Source organism: Panulirus ornatus, chromosome 4, assembly GCF_036320965.1.
Source record: "Panulirus ornatus isolate Po-2019 chromosome 4, ASM3632096v1, whole genome shotgun sequence".
Lineage (NCBI taxonomy): Eukaryota > Metazoa > Arthropoda > Malacostraca > Decapoda > Palinuridae > Panulirus > Panulirus ornatus.
The window spans coordinates 91,422,786-91,443,945 of NC_092227.1; the positions used below are offsets into that span (position 1 = coordinate 91,422,786).

At 40.7% G+C, this 21,160-nt stretch overlaps 1 protein-coding gene across 1 annotated transcript in view; it reads right to left on the reverse strand.

Annotated features, from left to right (window-relative positions):
• Positions 1-451: 451 nt before the first annotated feature.
• The window catches only part of LOC139746314 (vesicle-trafficking protein SEC22b-B-like), a 46,419-nt gene continuing 25,710 nt past the window's right edge, over positions 452-21,160 (reverse strand). The window contains exons 3-4 of the mRNA XM_071657445.1: positions 14,743-14,889; positions 452-637 (exon numbers count right to left, since the gene is read on the reverse strand). Of these exons, the coding sequence (XP_071513546.1) occupies positions 489-637; positions 14,743-14,889 (296 nt within the window). The 3' untranslated portion in view covers positions 452-488. The remainder of the gene's footprint in view (positions 638-14,742; positions 14,890-21,160) is intronic.

The window sequence follows — 21,160 nt, forward strand, 5'->3', positions numbered from 1 at the left end:
AATAATGAATCACTCACTTAAAATGTGATAATGTGCAAAAAAGTTCAAAAAGGTGTATTCACACAGAGATAGCCAGTAACAAAATGTATAATATTTTGAACTGCATTTTAACATGTAGACAGAGAATCTGTCAGCCAACTGGAGAAGGGGTTACAATACTATCCATAGGAAGAACGGTGTGCAACAGTTCTGTAAACTCATCCTCAATTCTAGGTTAGGACACACTCTTTACTCTATCAAAAGCCAACCCATAAGAAGGCCAAATAAAAAAGCAGCCTTACATGTATATTTTGAATGATGAACTTTGACTCATGTTCCGTATGATGGGAAAAAATTAATCAAATGAGATTTGATCATATGCCTACCAAAAATACCCATATATAAAGCTTCATTAACACCAAAAACATTTCTTAATTTCCTTAAAAGGGAAAAGTGTAATAAATAAACCTCAATAAAAAATTCCTTTAATACAAAAAATTTCCACACTTTCAAAAGACAAAGAAGTAAATAACAAAGACCAATGTAACAACAGCACCAGCAGCAATCTTGGCAAAAGTTGACCGCATGTTCAAATACTGAGCATCTTTATGATACTTTTTTGAAATAATGGATAATCCAGTTGCCTTTGTTTCCAAATCTGAAAGAAATGAATGTGATAAGTTTTATATTATAAAACAACAAACAACGAATGTGATACGCATTTCTATGAAAACATATAATGAATGTGTAATATCAGTAATACAGGTTACTGAATACTAAATATTAAGAAAAGCTGCTCTACATACATTCTACATAAAGAAGGATGCAAAAAATAAAGCACTGTAAACAAAATGAGTTTCTTTGAGATGGATGAAACTGGGAGACAGCCTATTCAACTGGCAAACCATGTCTAATGTAGAAAGTGAATCTGCTGAACTCGGGAACTTTGTCAAAGATAATTTGCCCTACCAAACCAACAGAGAGCTGAAGAGGGAAGATGATGTACTTGATCTAGTCTTTGTATTCCAGGAGTTCTTATCAACTAATACATGGAAACATAATATGGCTAGGGTTGATTTTGATCTCAAAACCCACTCCCCTAAAAATGGTACCATTACCCCATCCAAAAAAGAGTGGATTTTATTGGGTTTCATGACACATTAAAAAGTTTCACTCTTGTTGGTTCTTATCATTATTATCATACTTTGTCGCTGTCTCCTGCGTTAGTGAGGTAGCACAAGGAAACAGATGAAAGAATGGCCCAACCCGCCCATATACACACATTTTTTTTCTTTTTTTCTTTTTTTGCTTTGTCGCTGTCTCCCGCGTTTGCGAGGTAGCGCAAGGAAACAGACGAAAGAAATGGCCCAACCCACCCCCATACACATGTATATACATACGTCCACACACGCAAATATACATACCTACACAGCTTTCCATGGTTTACCCCAGACGCTTCACATGCCCTGATTCAATCCACTGACAGCACGTCAACCCTGGTATACCACATCGATCCAATTCACTCTATTCCTTGCCCTCCTTTCACCCTCCTGCATGTTCAGGCCCCGATCACACAAAATCTTTTTCACTCCATCTTTCCACCTCCAATTTGGTCTCCCACTTCTCCTCGTTCCCTCCACCTCTGACACATATATCCTCTTGGTCAATCTTTCCTCACTCATTCTCTCCATGTGACCAAACCATTTAAAAATACCCTCTTCTGCTCTCTCAACCACGCTCTTTTTATTTCCACACATCTCTCTTACCCTTACGTTACTTACTCGATCAAACCACCTCACACCACACACTGTCCTCAAACATCTCATTTCCAACACATCCATCCTCCTCTGCACAACCCTATCTATAGCCCCAGCCTTGCAACCATATAACATCGTTGGAACAATTATTCCTTCAAACATACCCATTTTTGCTTTCCGAGATAATGTTATCGCTTTCCACACATTTTTCAACGCTCCCAGAACTTTTGCCCCCTCCCCGACTCTGTGACTCACTTCCACTTCCATGGTTCCATCCGCTGCCAAATCCACTCCCAGATATCTAAAACACTTCACTTCCTCAAGTTTTTCTCCATTCAAACGTACATCCCAATTGACTTGTCCCTCAACCTTACTGTACCTAATAACATTGCTCTTATTCACATTTACTCTCAGCTTTCTATGTTGTTGGTTTATGCCCTAAGGAATTATAGACATGATTTAAGTGAAAGTTTAAGAACCAAAGACACCTTCATTCCTGCACTTGACACAAACAGTAAAGTCAACAACAGGAATGAATGGTATTCCTCACATATTACAAGAGCTTAACGTGCAAAATTAAATTCTAGAAGTTTAAGGAATCAGGCAATGACCCAAACCTTGCAATGCAAGACAACTCATCTAAAACAGAGGTACAAAGACTCATTAAGCAAACCAAGAGAGAGTATGAAATTAGTACTGCATGAGATAGCACAAGAGATCCCAAAAGATTTTACAGGTTTTAGTGATGGGTGATTTAAATGCGAAGGTAAGTGGGTTGGGTTGTGAGTGGGTTGGGCCATTCTTTCGTCTGTTTCCTTGCGCTACCTCACTAACGCAGGGGACAGCGACAAAGTATAATAATCTTTTTTTTTTTCTTTTTTTTGCTTTGTCGCTGTCTCCCGCGTTTGCGAGGTAGCGCAAGGAAGCAGACAAAAGAAATGGCCCAACCCAACCCCATACACATGTATATACATACGTCCACACATGCAAATATACATACCTACACAGCTTTCCATGGTTTACCCCAGACGCTTCACATGCCCTGATTCAATCCACTGACAGCACGTCAACCCCGGTATACCACATCGATCCAATTCACTCTATTCCTTGCCCTCCTTTCACCCTCCTGCATGTTCAGGCCCCGATCACACAAAATCTTTTTCACTCCATCGTTCCACCTCCAATTTGGTCTCCCACTTCTCCTCGTTCCCACCACCTCCGACACATATATCCTCTTGGTCAATCTTTCCTCACTCATTCTCTCCATGTGCCCAAACCATTTCAAAACACCCTCTTCTGCTCTCTCAACCACGCTCTTTTTATTTCCACACATCTCTCTTACCCTTACGCTACTTACTCGATCAAACCACCTCACACCACACATTGTCCTCAAACATCTCATTTCCAGCACATCCATCCTCCTGCGCACAACTCTATCCATAGCCCACGCCTCGCAACCATACATTGTTGGAACCACTATTCCTTCAAACATACCCATTTTTGCTTTCTGAGATAATGTTCTCGACTTCCACACATTCTTCAAGGCTCCCAGAACTTTCGCCCCCTTCCCCACCCTATGATCCACTTCCGCTTCCATGGTTCCATCCGCTGCCAGATCCACTCCCAGATATCTAAAACACTTTACTTCCTCCAGTTTTTCTCCATTCAAACTTACCTCCCAATTGACTTGACCCCCAACCCTACTGTACCTAATAACCTTGCTCTTATTCACATTTACTATTAACTTTCTTCTTTCACACACTTTACCAAACTCAGTCACCAGCTTCTGCAGTTTCTCACATGAATCAGCCACCAGCGCTGTATCATCAGCGAACAACAACTGACTCACTTCCCAAGCTCTCTCATCCCCAACAGACTTCATACTTGCCCCTCTTTCCAAAACTCTTGCATTCACCTCCCTAACAACCCCATCCATAAACAAATTAAACAACCATGGAGACATCACACACCCTTGCCGCAAACCTACATTCACTGAGAACCAATCACTTTCCTCTCTTCCTACACGTACACATGCCTTACATCCTCGATCATGAAAACTTTTCACTGCTTCTAACAACTTTCCTCCCACACCATATATTCTTAATACCTTCCACAGAGCATCTCTATCAACTCTATCATATGCCTTCTCCAGATCCATAAATGCTACATACAAATCCATTTGCTTTTCTAAGTATTTCTCACATACATTCTTCAAAGCAAACACCTGACCCACACATCCTCTACCACTTCTGAAACCACACTGCTCTTCCCCAATCTGATGCTCTGTACATGCCTTCACCCTCTCAATCAATACCCTCCCATATAATTTACCAGGAATACTCAACAAACTTATACCTCTGTAATTTGAGCACTCACTCTTATCCCCTTTGCCTTTGTGCAATGGCACTATGCACGCATTCCGCCAATCCTCAGGCACCTCACCATGAGTCATACATACATTAAATAACCTTACCAACCAGTCAATAATAACAGTCACCCCCTTTTTTAACAAATTCTACTGCAATACCATCCAAATCTGCTGCCTTGCCGGCTTTCATCTACCGCAAAGCTTTCACTACCTCTTCTCTGTTTACCAAATCATTTTCCCTAACCCTCTCACTTTGCACACCACCTCGACCAAAACACCCTATATCTGCCACTCTATCATCAAACACATTCAACAAACCTTCAAAATACTCACTCCATCTCCTTCTCACATCACCACTACTTGTTATCACCTCCCCATTTGCGCCCTTCACTGAAGTTCCCATTTGCTCCCTTGTCTTACGCACTTTATTTACCTCCTTCCACAACATCTTTTTATTCTCCCTAAAATTTAATGATACTCTCTCACCCCAACTCTCATTTGCCCTCTTTTTCACCTCTTGCACCTTTCTCTTGACCTCCTGTCTCTTTCTTTTATACATCTCCCATTCAATTGCATTTTTTCCCTGCAAAAATCATCCAAATGCCTCTCTCTTCTCTTTCACTAATAATCTTACTTCTTCATCCCACCACTCACTACCCTTTCTAATCAACCCACCTCACACTCTTCTCATGCCACAAGCATCTTTTGTGCAATCCATCACTGATTCCCTAAATACATCCCATTCCTCCCCCACTCCCCTTACTTCCATTGTTCTCACCTTTTTCCATTCTGTACTCAGTCTCTCCTGGTACTTCCTCACACAAGTCTCCTTCCCAAGCTCACTTACTCTCACCACCCTCTTCACCCTGGGGAGAGGGGAGAGAGAATACTTCCCACGCATTCCTCACGTGTCGTAGAAAGCAACTAAAGGGGACAGGAGTGGGGGGCTAAAAACCCTCCCCTTCTTGTATTCTAACTTTCTAAAAGGGGAAACAGAAGGAGTCACATGGGGAGTGCTCATCCTCCTGGAAGTCTCATACAAGTATCTAGGGAAACTGGCTGGGAGGAATGACAAACCAAAGATGAAATATATCTTTCCCTCTGAGTGGTGATGTTTACGTCACATGTAAAAACAAACAGAATAAATGACTACTGGACAATGGATGATGTGAATGAAATGAAGATTTTTGGAATGCTGAAGCCTCATGACCACTTTCTCCAACTCCTGCAAGTTATTCACTTTGTTGACAATACACAACTTACACAAGATGATATGTTGCACAAAATCCTGCCTATTCTTGAACATATAAATATAATGGATTTGTATGTAGCATTTATGGATCTGGAGAAGGCATATGATAGAGTTGATAGAGATGCTCTGTGGAAGGTATTAAGAATATATGGTGTGGGAGGAAAGTTGTTAGAAGCAGTGAAAAGTTTTTATCGAGGATGTAAGGCATGTGTACGTGTAGGAAGAGAGGAAAGTGATTGGTTCTCAGTGAATGTAGGTTTGCGGCAGGGGTGTGTGATGTCTCCATGGTTGTTTAATTTGTTTATGGATGGGGTTGTTAGGGAGGTAAATGCAAGAGTTTTGGAAAGAGGGGCAAGTATGAAGTCTGTTGGGGATGAGAGAGCTTGGGAAGTGAGTCAGTTGTTGTTCGCTGATGATACAGCGCTGGTGGCTGATTCATGTGAGAAACTGCAGAAGCTGGTGACTGAGTTTGGTAAAGTGTGTGGAAGAAGAAAGTTAAGAGTAAATGTGAATAAGAGCGAGGTTATTAGGTACAGTAGGGTTGAGGGTCAAGTCAATTGGGAGGTGAGTTTGAATGGAGAAAAACTGGAGGAAGTGAAGTGTTTTAGATATCTGGGAGTGGATCTGGCAGCGGACGGAACCATGGAAGCGGAAGTGGATCATAGGGTGGGGGAGGGGGCGAAAATTCTGGGGGCCTTAAAGAATGTGTGGAAGTCGAGAACATTATCTCGGAAAACAAAAATGGGTATGTTTGAAGGAATAGTGGTTCCAACAATGTTGTATGGTTGCGAGGCGTGGGCTATGGATAGAGTTGTGCGCATGAAGGTTGGATGTGCTGGAAATGAGATGTTTGAGGACAATGTGTGGTGTGAGGTGGTTTGATCGAGTGAGTAATGTAAGGGTGAGAGAGATGTGTGGAAATAAAAAGAGCGTGGTTGAGAGAGCAGAAGAGGGTGTTTTGAAGTGGTTTGGGCACATGGAGAGGACGAGTGAAGAAAGATTGACCAAGAGGATATATGTGTCGGAGGTGGAGGGAACAAGGAGAAGAGGGAGACCAAATTGGAGGTGGAAAGATGGAGTGAAAAAGATTTTGTGTGATCGGGGCCTGAACATGCAGGAGGGTGAAAGGAGGGCAAGGAATAGAGTGAATTGGAGCGAGGTGGTATACCGGGGTTGACGTGCTGTCAGTGGATTGAATCAAGGCATGTGAAGCGTCTGGGGTAAGCCATGGAAAGCTGTGTAGGTATGTATATTTGCGTGTGTGGACGTATGTATATACATGTGTATGGGGGGGGTTGGGCCATTTCTTTCATCTGTTTCCTTGCGCTACCTCGCAAACGCGGGAGACAGCGACAAAGTATAATAAAAATAAAATAAATAAATAAATATAATATTGCAAATGAAATTCATGACTTTTCAAGATTTATGCATGAATGTGTGAGTTAAATGTTAAGGAGAGATTGTCTTGCATGTGCTCATCCCAATGCAGTACTATGTATGAATGCATAGAGTAAATTCTTTTTTCATACTTGATCACCATTTATCATATTAGTGAGGTAACACCAAGAACGAACAAAGAAAGGCTACATCCATATGCATTCATTCTCCAGCAGTCATATGTAATGCATCAAAACCATAGCACCCAATCCACAACCATGCCCCAGAGACCTTTCCATGATTTACCTGCTTCACATGCTCTGGTTCAGTCCACTGACAGCATGTCGAGCCAATATACCACATCGTTCCAATTTACTCTAACATGTGCATGCCTTTCACCCTTCTGCACAAAATCTTTTTCACTCCACCCTTCTATCTCCAGTTTTGTCTCCCCATTCTCCCTGTTCCCTCCACTTCTGATGCATATATCCTCTTTGTCAACCTTTCCTCACTCATTCTTTCCACCAGCATACCCTCTTTTACTTCTCTGCCATTCTACACTCAATCTCTCCTGGTATTTCTTCACGTAATTCTCTTTCCCAAGCTCACTTACTTTCACTACTCTTTTCTCCCAGACACTGTTTCCTCCTCGAAAACTACAAATCTCCATCCTTACCTCCACAAGACAGTGATCAGACATCCAACCAGCAGCCTCTTTCAGTACATTTACATCCAAAAGTATCTCTTTTATGTACCTATCAATTAATGTGTAATCGAACAATGCCCACTGACTATCTCTTCTACTCACATATGTATACTTGTATATATGCCTCTTTTTAAGACAGGTATTCCCAATTACCCATCCTTTTTCAGTACACAACTCCACAAGTTGCTCAACTCTTCCATTCATAACTCTGAATACCCAATGCACCCCAATCATACCCTCAATTGCCACATTACTTACCTTCACATCTAAATCATCCATCACTAATATCCAGTCTCTTACACATCAAAACTGCTGATAGCCTCACTCAGCTACTCTCTAAACACTTTCTACTCATGATCAGGTGCATGAGCACTAATAATCACTCATTTCTCACCATTCACTTTCAATCTTACCCACATTAATCTAGAACCTACTTCCTTACATTCTATCACATACATGAATATCCTCATATCATGCAAAAGCAGCCATTATCACACTTGCACAAGAAAATTATGAGTGGAAGCAAAAAATTATGCAGCAACATCAAGTGTCAGACATTGCCAAGAGAGCTATGCAACATTGAAAGTAAGGACATGCTAATCCACTCGAGTCCTACTATAATTGCTTGTGGTTATTCCACAATTGAAAAGTCACTGTCAGCAAAACTCTATAACTGGAATTCAATCTGCAACTGAAGAGGCACCGTCAGCAAGGTTGTATATCTGGAATTCAATCTTGATGAATAACTTTCCCTGTTGCTGATTGCAATACAGCTTTTGACTTGCAGGAGCCAATCCCCCCCCCCGAAATGGGTCCTAAGATTATATGATAATTCTCAAAATGATAAAAAGAAAGGAATATAATTGGAGGCCACATAATGAGAACCAAAGAATGAGGTACATGGAAGAATATGGGGTGGAATATAGATGGAGAAGAAAAATAAACACAGAACCACAGCTAAAACAGTACGCACATCACATTTTACACAGCACACATATCCATCTAAAAGTGCCTACTACACAACAGATGCACATTGGCTGTTCCATACCAGTACAGGAAGAGTATCTGTCAAATGAAAAGTACGGGACTAAAAGACCTCAAGTACATGGATAATATCATTCAAGTGTCCAAGGAAGATATACAATAAATCAGAGTACTTGCACCAGTTTGGTTATAAGAGCAATATCTGCATATACCTTTAATGGTTAATTCATGCATTAGATAAAAACCTAATGAAAAGAACTGTGTATGAGAAATATATGAAAAATGCAATCTACTGCATCATTCATTGAGCATAAAATGAAAGTATTGAATTCAATTATCTTGCATCCAAGCATTCATGAATCATATAGTGCCACACAGCATTCACTCCAGCATGGAACACCAGATTTATGAATGCCTTATAAAGTTCCATTTTTGTTTATGGGACATTTGAGACTGTATGTAAGCAGCAAAGTCAATGAAGAGGAAAACTTACAGTATGATAATGCTAGTGTTTGGAAGGGGAGTTTTTTGAACCCTCCCATGTTACTTTTGTGATGTTTACTATCATTTTCTCCTTATGGCCTTTCAACACTCTAATAAACATAGTAAGGTTAAGATAACCACAGCTTCCTCAACAGTCAGCTCCAATTTGTGTGTTAATACTGACAAAAATGAAACGAGAGACTGAACAGTTATACTCATGTGTGTGACAATGCATGTAAGACAAAAATGACTAAAATCACTAAAAACCTTTTTTTACTCCATACTGCCATCGCCAATTCGGTCTCCTCCTTCTTGTCTCCTTCACTTCTGATATATATATCCTTTTGGTGGGGTCAGAAAACTTGAATATCCATCAATACACTATATTTTTTGGTGGCTGAAACTGTGTATCTAACTCCACCAAATAAAAGCTCTTTAAGATGTCGATTGGCTTCTGTCCATATGGGAAAATGAAAGAAAAAGGATTCTGGATGTCTGAACCCTCACTATCACAAAGATTATCATTCAACATTATGGGGAGCAATATGCATAAATATAATGCCCTTAAAACCAGTTCAGGGTTGCCTTTACCATGCTCAATCTGTCACAGCTGCCTAGCCTATGATACTGCATCACATTTGAGCATTATTAGATTAATCCTCAGCATTACGGACATTAATCTACTGTTACAGAGCAGAGGGATATGAATGTCAACCTATGGGCTAAATTTCTCAAGATGAACTCCTCATACACTTTAGGCTCCAGTGGCAGACCACCAATAGCAATGCATTCAAAGAATGAGCAACTGAAAGTGCTTAGAAAACTCAGTAACCTGCTGATAACCATGGTGGGTGGTTGTGCCTTTTCTAAGGTCTTAACTTGTCTGTAGCACCCATTACTATGCCCCCTCCTTGATTATGCCATCCCACTAAGGACTAGTCCATCCAGCAAATATTGTTTCCCTAAATTAGCAAAGCTTATCTCTAAATTCATAAGAAAATATAATGGTCTTCATAATTCTCTGTGTCAATAATCACATAATCAAAAAAAGTTTTACATTTCTTTAAAGCATACTCTGGACTAGCCAAACTGGTAAATAACGTTCTTCCTATACCAAGGATAGTTAAGTCTTAATTCTTACTAAAACAATAACTGATTTTTTACATATTTAGTACACCTTTTCATAAAATGGAAAATTTTTTTTTTTTTTTTCTTAATACTTTGTCGCTGTCTCCCGCGTTTGCGAGGTAGTGCAAGGAAACAGACGAAAGAAATGGCCCAACCCCCCCCCATACACATGTATATACATACGTCCACACACGCAAATATACAAACCTACACAGCTTTCCATGGTTTACCCCAGACGCTTCACATGCCTTGATTCACTCCACTGACAGCACGTCAACCCCGGTATACCACATCGCTCCAATTCACTCTATTCCTTGCCCTCCTTTCACCCTCCTGCATGTTCAGGCCCCGATCACACAAAATCTTTTTCACTCCATCTTTCCACATCCAATTTGGTCTCCCTCTTCTCCTCGTTCCCTCCACCTCCGACACATATATCCTCTTGGTCAATCTTTCCTCACTCATTCTCTCCATGTGCCCAAACCACTTCAAAACACCCTCTTCTGCTCTCTCAACCACGCTCTTTTTATTTCCACACATCTCTCTTACCCTTACGTTACTCACTCGATCAAACCACCTCACACCACACATTGTCCTCAAACATCTCATTTCCAGCACATCCATCCTCCTGCGCACAACTCTATCCATAGCCCACGCCTCGCAACCATACAACATTGTTGGAACCACTATTCCTTCAAACATACCCATTTTTGCTTTCCGAGATAATGTTTTCGACTTCCACACATTCTTCAAGGCCCCCAGAATTTTCGCCCCCTCCCCCACCCTATGATCCACTTCCGCTTCCATGGTTCCATCCGCTGCCAGATCCACTCCCAGATATCTAAAACACTTCACTTCCTCCAGTTTTTCTCCATTCAAACTCACCTCCCAATTGACTTGACCCTCAACCCTACTGTACCTGACAACCTTGCTCTTATTCACATTTACTCTTAACTTTCTTCTTCCACACACTTTACCAAACTCAGTCACCAGCTTCTGCAGTTTCTCACATGAATCAGCCACCAGCGCTGTATCATCAGCGAACAACAACTGACTCACTTCCCAAGCTCTCTCATCCCCAACAGACTTCATACTTGCCCCTCTTTCCAAAACTCTTGCATTCACCTCCCTAACAACACCATCCATAAACAAATTAAACAACCATGGAGACATCACACACCCCTGCCGCAAACCTACATTCACTGAGAACCAATCACTTTCCTCTCTTCCTACACGTACACATGCCTTACATCCTCGATAAAAACTTTTTACTGCTTCTAACAACTTTCCTCCCACACCATATATTCTTAATACCTTCCACAGAGCATCTCTATCAACTCTATCATATGCCTTCTCCAGATCCATAAATGCTACATACAAATCCATTTGCTTTTCTAAGTATTTCTCACATACATTCTTCAAAGCAAACACCTGATCCACACATCCTCTACCACTTCTGAAACCACACTGCTCTTCCCCAATCTGATGCTCTGTACATGCCTTCACCCTCTCAATCAATACCCTCCCATATAATTTACCAGGAATACTCAACAAACTTATACCTCTGTAATTTGAGCACTCACTCTTATCCCCTTTGCCTTTGTACAATGGCACTATGCACGCATTCCGCCAATCCTCAGGCACCTCACCATGAGTCATACATACATTAAATAACCTTACCAACCAGTCAACAATATAGTCACCCCCTTTTTTAATAAATTCCACTGCAATACCATCCAAACCTGCTGCCTTGCCAGCTTTCATCTTCCGCAAAGCTTTCACTACCTCTTCTCTGTTTACCAAATCATTTTCCCTAACCCTCTCACTTTGCACACCACCTCGACCAAAACACCCTATATCTGCCACTCTATCATCAAACACATTCAACAAACCTTCAAAATACTCACTCCATCTCCTTCTCACATCACCACTACTTGTTATCACCTCCCCATTTGCGCCCTTCACTGAAGTTCCCATTTGCTCCCTTGTCTTACGCACTTTATTTACCTCCTTCCACAACATCTTTTTATTCTCCCTAAAATTTAATGATACTCTCTCACCCCAACTCTCATTTGCCCTTTTTTTCACCTCTTGCACCTTTCTCTTGACCTCCTGCCTCTTTCTTTTATACATCTCCCACTCAATTGCATTTTTTCCCTGCAAAAATCGTCCAAATTCCTCTCTCTTCTCTTTCACTAGTACTCTTACTTCTTCATCCCACCACTCACTACCCTTTCTAGTCAACCCACCTCCCACTCTTCTCATGCCACAAGCATCTTTTGCGCAATCCATCACTGATTCCCTAAATACATCCCATTCCTCCCCCACTCCCCTTACTTCCATTGTTCTCACCTTTTTCCATTCTGTACTCAGTCTCTCCTGGTACTTCCTCACACAGGTCTCCTTCCCAAGCTCACTTACTCTCACCACCCTCTTCACCCCAACATTCACTCTTCTTTTCTGAAAACCCATACAAATCTTCACCTTAGCCTCCACAAGATAATGATCAGACATCCCTCCAGTTGCACCTCTCAGCACATTAACATCCAAAAGTCTCTCTTTCGCACGCCTGTCAATTAACACGTAATCCAATAGCGCTCTCTGGCCATCTCTCCTACTTACATAAGTATACTTATGTATATCTCGCTTTTTAAACCAGGTATTCCCAATCATCAGTCCTTTTTCAGCACATAAATCTACAAGCTCTTCACCATTTCCATTTACAACACTGAACACCCCATGTATACCAATTATTCCCTCAACTGCCACATTACTCACCTTTGCATTCAAATCACCCATCACTATAACCCGGTCTCGTGCATCAAAACCACTAACACACTCATTCAGCTGCTCCCAAAACACTTGCCTCTCATGATCTTTCTTCTCATGCCCAGGTGCATATGCACCAATAATCACCCACCTCTCTCCATCAACTTTCAGTTTTACCCATATTAATCGAGAATTTACTTTCTTACACTCTATCACATACTCCCACAACTCCTGTTTCAGGAGTATTGCTACTCCTTCCCTTGCTCTTGTCCTCTCACTAACCCCTGACTTTACTCCCCAGACATTCCCAAACCACTCTTCCCCTTTACCCTTGAGCTTCGTTTCACTCAGAGCCAAAACATCCAGGTTCCTTTCCTCAAACATACTACCTATCTCTCCTTTTTTCACATCTTGGTTACATCCACACACATTTAGGCACCCCACTCTGAGCCTTCGAGGAGGATGAGCACTCCCCGCGTGACTCCTTCTTCTGTTTCCCATTTTAGAAAGTTAATACAAGGAAGGGAGGATTTCTGGCCCCCCGCTCCCGTCCCCTCTAGTTGCTTTCTACGACACGCGAGGAATACGTGGGAAGTATTCTTTCACCCCTATCCCCAGGGATAATATACATATATATATACATATACACATACACACACATACACATACATACACACATATACACACACACATACATATACATACATATGAAAAATGTAAGAAACAATTTAGAAAACTGAAACTTCTAGCTTGAAATGAACGAAAAACTGAATGTCACACAATGGTTCAACCTCTGGCTATGGAAAAAGGAAATGCACAATTTATCCACACAAACGTCAATAGCAGTTCTCATCAATTTAACCACTGTACAAAAGATACAGACTGTATGTGCTACACGGAAAATATTTCACTCTTTTTGCATACTGGAGTATGCCAAAAAATCATCTGGGTTGCAGTTACAGGCTGAGCTTCCCAAATATGAATAATGAAATGCTCCAAAATCTGAAACTTTTTGAGATGCAACATGACATTACATGTGGAAAATCCCACACCTAACCTCACTTGCCCCTGCTGGGCTCTGATGCTCTGTTGGCATCAGTTTGTCACAAGCCATCATTACCGCCAGGCCTATGTGCATTACTCACTGTGTTTTTTGCTTATTCTCTGCTCTGTTGTACAAAGATATTGTTAAAAATGTCAAAAAGGCCTGCAGATAATGAGGTTCCAGTTGTTCATTCACTGAATGATAGTGAAATAGCTGCAATGGTTCTGAATCAAGGTGCTCATGATAAGAGACGATGAAGATGAATTCATTAACACTGCAAAAAAAAGGGTCTATAGACAACATGGGAAAAATGTGTGATGGACTTATTAAAGGACTAGAGCAGCGTGCATTCATAACAGAATAAGAAATCATGTCAGTTAAGAAAATCAAAGAGAGACTTCTAAGAAAAAGAACATTTAAAAAACCATTCAAAAAAGCTGAGGTTGTGACACCTTAGCTTTCTGATGGTCTAATGTTACAAAAACTTTGTTTCATGTGCAAAACTATTAAAATATTACATAAATTACCTTCAGGCTATGTGTAAAAGGTGTGTATGAAACCTAAATGGATTTTGTGTTTAGTCTTGGGTCCCATCCTATCTCATTATCATTCATCCATCATGACATATGTAGTAAACAAGATGGTATCAAAACAAACAGGTTAGAACTGAAACATACCTCAATGTTTTGACCATTCAATGGTCTTCCTCAGGAGATACTGATTCCAGCATTCAGCGGTACCATATTCCCCAGCAAGTGATGGTCACCCAGTCAGACGTCTTACAAAAATCATACCTCTAGCATTCACATGACATAAAGAAGTACGAATCATCAACAAATGGGATGATATTCAATTATGAATTTTACACAGCTACAGTATGTGTAGATCCCTTGCCTGAAAGAGCTGTTCCTCGTTGCAAAACATCATCAATATTGTCCATCATGATCCTTTGAACATCATTCAAATCTTCTCTAAGTTGATGCAAATGACGGCGGCCTCGCTGGTCACTGTACTGGCGACGAAGTTTTTGTATGTATGTATCTGTGAGAGTAAGTTTAACAGTTATTCTTATATATAAATACATACACTGAAATAGGGGAGAAAGAATTCTACCTCCGTATTCCCCACGTGTCATAGAAGGTGACTAAAGGGGAAAGGAGTGAGGGCTGGAAATCCTCCCCTTCTGGTATCTAAATTTCTAAAAGAGGAAACAGATGGAGTCAAGTGGGGAGTGCTCATATGCCTTGTAGGCTCAGATTGGGGAGTCGGAATGTATAAGGATATAACCAAGATGAGAAGACAGGAGAGATAGGTATGTTTGAGGAAAGAAACCTGGATGTTCTGGCTCTGAGTGAAGCAAAACTCAAGAGAAAATGGGAAGAATGGTTTGGATCGTTTTAGGAGTAAAGTAAGGGGTTGGTGAGAACAAGAGCTAAGGAAAGAGCAGCACTACTCCTGAAGCAGGAGTTGTGGGAGTGTGTGTGTGATACAGTATAAGGAGCAAAGTCTAGACTGATATGGGTAAAAGGGGATGGCAAGAGATGGCTAATTATTGGTGCTCCTGAAAGAAAGATCATGAGGCAAGTGTTTTGGGAGCAGAAGAGTGAGTGTGTCAGCAGTATTGGTGCACGAGACTGGGTACTGATGATGGGTGATTTGAATGTGAAGGTGAGTAACGTGGCAGTTGGGGTATAACTGGTGCGCATGGGGTATTCAGTATTGTGAATGGAAATGGTGAAAAGCTTGTTGATTAGTGTGCTGAATAAAAAATGATGATTGGGAATACCTGGTTTAAGAAGAGATATTCACAAGTGTATGAATGTGAGTAGGAGAGATGGTCAAAGAGATTATTAGATTAGGTATTAATTGATAGGACTCCTGTGATGTAGCAGTTAGTATTCTTGACTGATGCAATCACAGGCTGCCCTGAGTCGAGCACATATGATCAAATCCTGGTTGCGGCAGTTGGTCTACAGTCAACCCAGCAGTTCGTCCATCCCTAAGGGTTGTCAATGAAATGGGAACCTGACTCAAGTAAGCAGAAATGGGTATGTTTAAAGGATTAACAGTTCCAACAATATTATATGGTTGCAAGGCAAGGGCTATTGGCAGGATTGTACAAAGGAGGGTGGATGTTGGAAATGAAATGTGGTGTGAGGAGGTTTGATTGCCTAAGTAATGTAAGGATAAAAGAGACGTGTGGTAATAAAAGGAGTGCAGTTGAGAGAGCAGAAGAATGTGTGTTGAATGGTTTGGACATATGGAAAGAATGAGTAAGGAAAGGCTGAAAAGAGGAAATATATGTCAGAGGTGGAGGGAAGAAGTTGGAGACCAAACTGGAGGGGTAAGGATGGAATGAAAAAGATTTTGAGCAATTGGGGCCTGAACATACAGGAGGGTGAGAGGCATGCATGGAACAGAGTTAACTGGAATGATGTGGTAGACTAGGGTAGACGTGCTGTCAATGGACTGAACCAGGGCATATGAAACGTCTGGGGTAAACCATGGAAACGGCTGTGGGGCTTGGATGTGGAGAGTGAGCAGTGGTCTTAATGCATTATACTTAACACCTTGAGACTGAGTGTGAACGAATGTGGCTTTTTCTGTTTGTTTTCCTGGTGATACCTCGCTGAAGCAGGGGGTAACGATACTGTTTCCTGTGGGGCAGGGTAGAGCCAGGAATGGAAAAAGGCAAGCATGAATATGTACATGTGTACATATGCATATGTCTGTGTATGTGTATATGTATGTATATTCCTATGAGCCCACGGGGAAAATGAAACATGATGAGTTCCCAAGGGCACTTTTGTGTAATAATCACATCATCAGGGGAGAAACAAGAGAGAAATATACGTCAGTTGATATACAACGAAGAGAAGTAGCTAGGATGCCATTTGGTAAACATGTGATTGTCCAAGACAGACAACGAGCGTATAATTAACTTATCATGTGGACAAGAAGGTGAATTGTTTACAAATTTTATCAACAATAAAGTTATCCAATTTGTATAGACCGTCACTAATATCAAGATTAAAATTCTTTGTGTATTCAATAATAGAAGATTCAATGATATTTCTCGTGGCACTGGAGTTGAGTTAATAACTGAGATGGCATTACTCCAGTCAATATAATGATCATAGTTTTTAACTAGTTTAGGAAAGAGGGGCAAGTATGAAGTCTGTTGGGGATGAGAGAGCTTGGGAAGTGAGTCAGTTGTTGTTCGCTGATGATACAGCGCTGGTGGCTGATTCATGTGAGAAACTGCAGAAGCTGGTGACTGAGTTTGGAAAAGTGTGTGGAAGAAGAAAGTTAAGAGTAAATGTGAATAAGAGCAAGGTTATTAGGTACAGTAGGGTTGAGGGTCAAGTCAATTGGGAGGTGAGTTTGAATGGAGAAAAACTGGAGGAAGTGAAGTGTTTTAGATATCTGGGAGTGGATCTGGCAGCGGATGGAACCATGGAAGCGGAAGTGGATCATAAGGTGGGGGAGGGGGCGAAAATCCTGGGGGCCTTGAAGAATGTGTGGAAGTCGAGAACATTATCTCGGAAAGCAAAAATGGGTATGTTTGAAGGAATAGTGGTTCCAACAATGTTGTATGGTTGCGAGGCGTGGGCTATGGATAGAGTTGTGCGCAGGAGGATGGATGTGCTGGAAATGAGATGTTTGAGGACAATGTGTGGTGTGAGGTGGTTTGATCAAGTGAGTAACGTAAGGGTAAGAGAGATGTGTGGAAATAGAAAGAGCGTGGTTGAGAGAGCAGAAGAGGGTGTTTTGAAGTGGTTTGGGCACATGGAGAGGATGAGTGAGGAAAGATTGACCAAGAGGATATATGTGTCGGAGGTGGAGGGAACAAGGAGAAGAGGGAGACCAAATTGGAGGTGGAAAGATGGAGTGAAAAAGATTTTGTGTGATCGGGGCCTGAACATGCAGGAGGGTGAAAGGAGGGCAAGGAATAGAGTGAATTGGAGCGATGTGGTATACCGGGGTTGACGTGCTGTCAGTGGATTGAAGCAGGGCATGTGAAGCGTCTGGGGTAAGCCATGGAAAGCTGTGTAGGTATGTATATTTGCGTGTGTGGACGTATGTATATACATGTGTATGGGGGGTTGGGGGGTTGGGCCATTTCTTTCGTCTGTTTCCTTGCGCTACCTCGCAAACGCGGGAGACAGCGACAAAGTATAATTAAAAAAATAAAAAAAATAAGTTTTTAACGTGATTAAACAAGGCATTTGATTCTTGTCCCGTTCTTATGCTATATCTATGTTGCTTAAGTCTAACAGAAAGATCCTTAACAGTCTGCCCAACATAAAACTTATCGCAATTTCTACATGGCACTTTATAGATGCAACCAGGAGAATTTTCTGGTGAGTTCCTGATTTAGATATTCTTTATAGTATCATTTATGGATCTGGAGAAGGCATTTGACAGAGTTGATAGAGATGCTCTGTGGAAGGTATTAAGAATATATGGTGTGGGAGGCAAGTCGTTAGAAGCAGTGAAAAGTTTTTATCGAGGATGTAAGGCATGTGTACGTGTAGGAAGAGAGGAAAGTGACTGGTTCTCAGTGACTGTACGTTTGAGGCAGGGGTGTGTGATGTCTCCATGGTTGTTTAATTTGTTTATGGATGGGGTTGTTAGGGAGGTGAATGCAAGAGTTTTGGAAAGAGGGGCAAGTATGCAGTCTGTTGTGGATGAGAGAGCTTGGGAAGTGAGTCAGTTGTTGTTCGCTGATGATACAGCGCTGGTGGCTGATTCATGTGAGAAACTGCAGAAGCTGGTGACTGAGTTTGGTAAAGTGTGTGAAAGAAGAAAGTTAAGAGTAAATGTCAATAAGAGCAAGGTTATTAGGTACAGTAGGGTTGAGGGTCAAGTCAATTGGGAGGTAAGTTTGAATGGAGAAAAACTGGAGGAAGTAAAGTGTTTTAGATATCTGGGAGTGGATCTGGCAGTGGATGGAACCATGGAAGCAGAAGTGAATCATAGGGTGGGGGAAGGGGCGAAAATTCTGGGAGCCTTGAAGAATGTTTGGAAGTCGAGAACATTATCTCTGAAAGCAAAAATGGGTATGTTTGAAGGAATAGTGGTTCCAACAATGTTGTATGGTTGCGAGTCATGGGCTATCGATAGAGTTGTGTGCAGGAGGATGGATGTGCTGGAAATGAGATGTTTAAGGACAATATGTAGTGTGAGGTGGTTTGATCGAGTAAGTAATGTAAGGGTAAGAGAGATGTGTGGAAATAAAAAGTGTGTGGTTGAAAGAGCAGAAGAGGGTGTTTTGAAATGGTTTGGTCACATGGAGAGAATGAGTGAGGAAAGATTGACCAAGAGGATATATGTGTCAGAGGTGGAGGGAACGAGGAGAAGTGGGAGACCAAATTGGAGGTGGAAAGATGGAGTGAAAAAGATTTTGAGATCGGGGCCTGAACATGCAGGAGGGTGAAAGGCATGCAAGGAATAGAGAGAATTGAAATGATGTGGTATACCGGGGTCGACGTGCTGTCCATGGATTGAATCAGGGCATGTGAAGCATCTGGGGTAAACCATGGAAAGTTCTGTGGGGCCTGGATGTGGAAAGGGAGCTGTGGTTTCGGTGCATTATTACATGACAGCTAGAGACTGAGTGTGATCGAATGGGGCCTTTGTTGCCTTTTCCTAGCGCTACCTCGCACACATGAGGGGGAGGGGGTTGTTATTCCATGTGTGGCGAGGTGGCGATGGGAATAAATAAAGGCAGACTATGAATTATGTACATGTGAATATATGTATATGTCTGTGTGTGTATATATATATGTGTACATTGAGATGTATAGGTATGTATATTTGCGTGTGTGGACGTGTATGTATATACATGTGTATGTGGGTGGGTTGGACCATTCTTTCGTCTGTTTCCTTGCGCTACCTCGCTAATGCGGGAGACAGCGACAAAGCAAAATAATAATAATAATAATCATTGTTGCTAAAGGCAATATTTATATCAAAGGATTTAAGCAACATGGGAAGTAAAGTAAAATTATTATTAAAAGTGAGAACTAAAAGATTCTTGGTGTCAGTGGGAGGTTTGGGCTCAACTCTATAAAATGATTTCTTTGCTAACTTCAAGGGATTTATCAATGAAAGATCTAGGGTACTTTAACTTAGATCCAATAGAATACATCTTCTCAAACTCATCATCAATATACTCTGGACTGCAAATATGTAATGACCTAAGGAACATAGATTGAAATGATGATAATTTAACTCTGTCATGTTGAGATGAGGAATGATGGATACATAAGCATACATTGGTAGGTTTTCTGTATATGCTAAACAAATTTGTTTCCTTGCCTATGGATCATGCAATCTAAAAATGGTAACAATATTATTTTCATTTTCTACAGTAAATTTGATGGAAGGTACTAAATTGTTAAGGGAAGAAATATTTGTAAATTTTTATTTATTGGCCAAACACAAAGAACATGATCTACATACCTAAACCAAATTGCATTAGAAGGTTAGATATCCTTTAGAAATTCTGTTTCAAAAAATTCCATATAAAGATTACTTAGAACAGGTGAAAGAGGGTTACTCATTGTCATACCAATTTTTTGAGCATAATGATCTCCATTGAATTGAAATACACAGTCTTTTATACACAGTTTTATCAATTCCATGAAAACAGACTTTGAAACAGGTAAATGAATATCATTTAAAACATCAAATAAATATTCTAAAAGGTCAACTGAAACTTTTATGAAAAGTGAGGAAACATCAAAGCTAACAAGTTTGAAATCAAAATTAACATTGATATTGTTAAGCTTGCTAACTAAATGTACATTGTTCACGAGATTAGAATTTGATATCTTACCCGCTAAAGGGCTTAATAAAGAAACAAATCATTTTGACAATTTATATGTGATGGAACCTACCAAACTCACTATAGGTTTTGCTGGAAAATTTTGTTTATATGTTTTGATAAGTTCATACATACAAGGCAATGAAGGGAACAAAGATGACAGACTTTTGATAAGAGAACCATTACCTTTCAACAACTTCAGTTCTTTATGGAAATGGGAATTAACTGCTTCGAGGGGATTCTTACAGAGCTTAAAATACGTTGTGTCATCATTCAAAAGATCATTCATTTTAGATAAATAACTACTTTTGTCCATACTCACAACAGTGTTAACCTTATCTGCTTTAGTAATATGTATATCACTGTCTTTTTTCGAGGGAATAATAGCTCCTATAAATCTTTTATTTAATACACAAAGAATTATAATCTTTTGCATGTTAATGTGCTGAGAGGTGCAACTTGAGGGATGTCTGATTATTA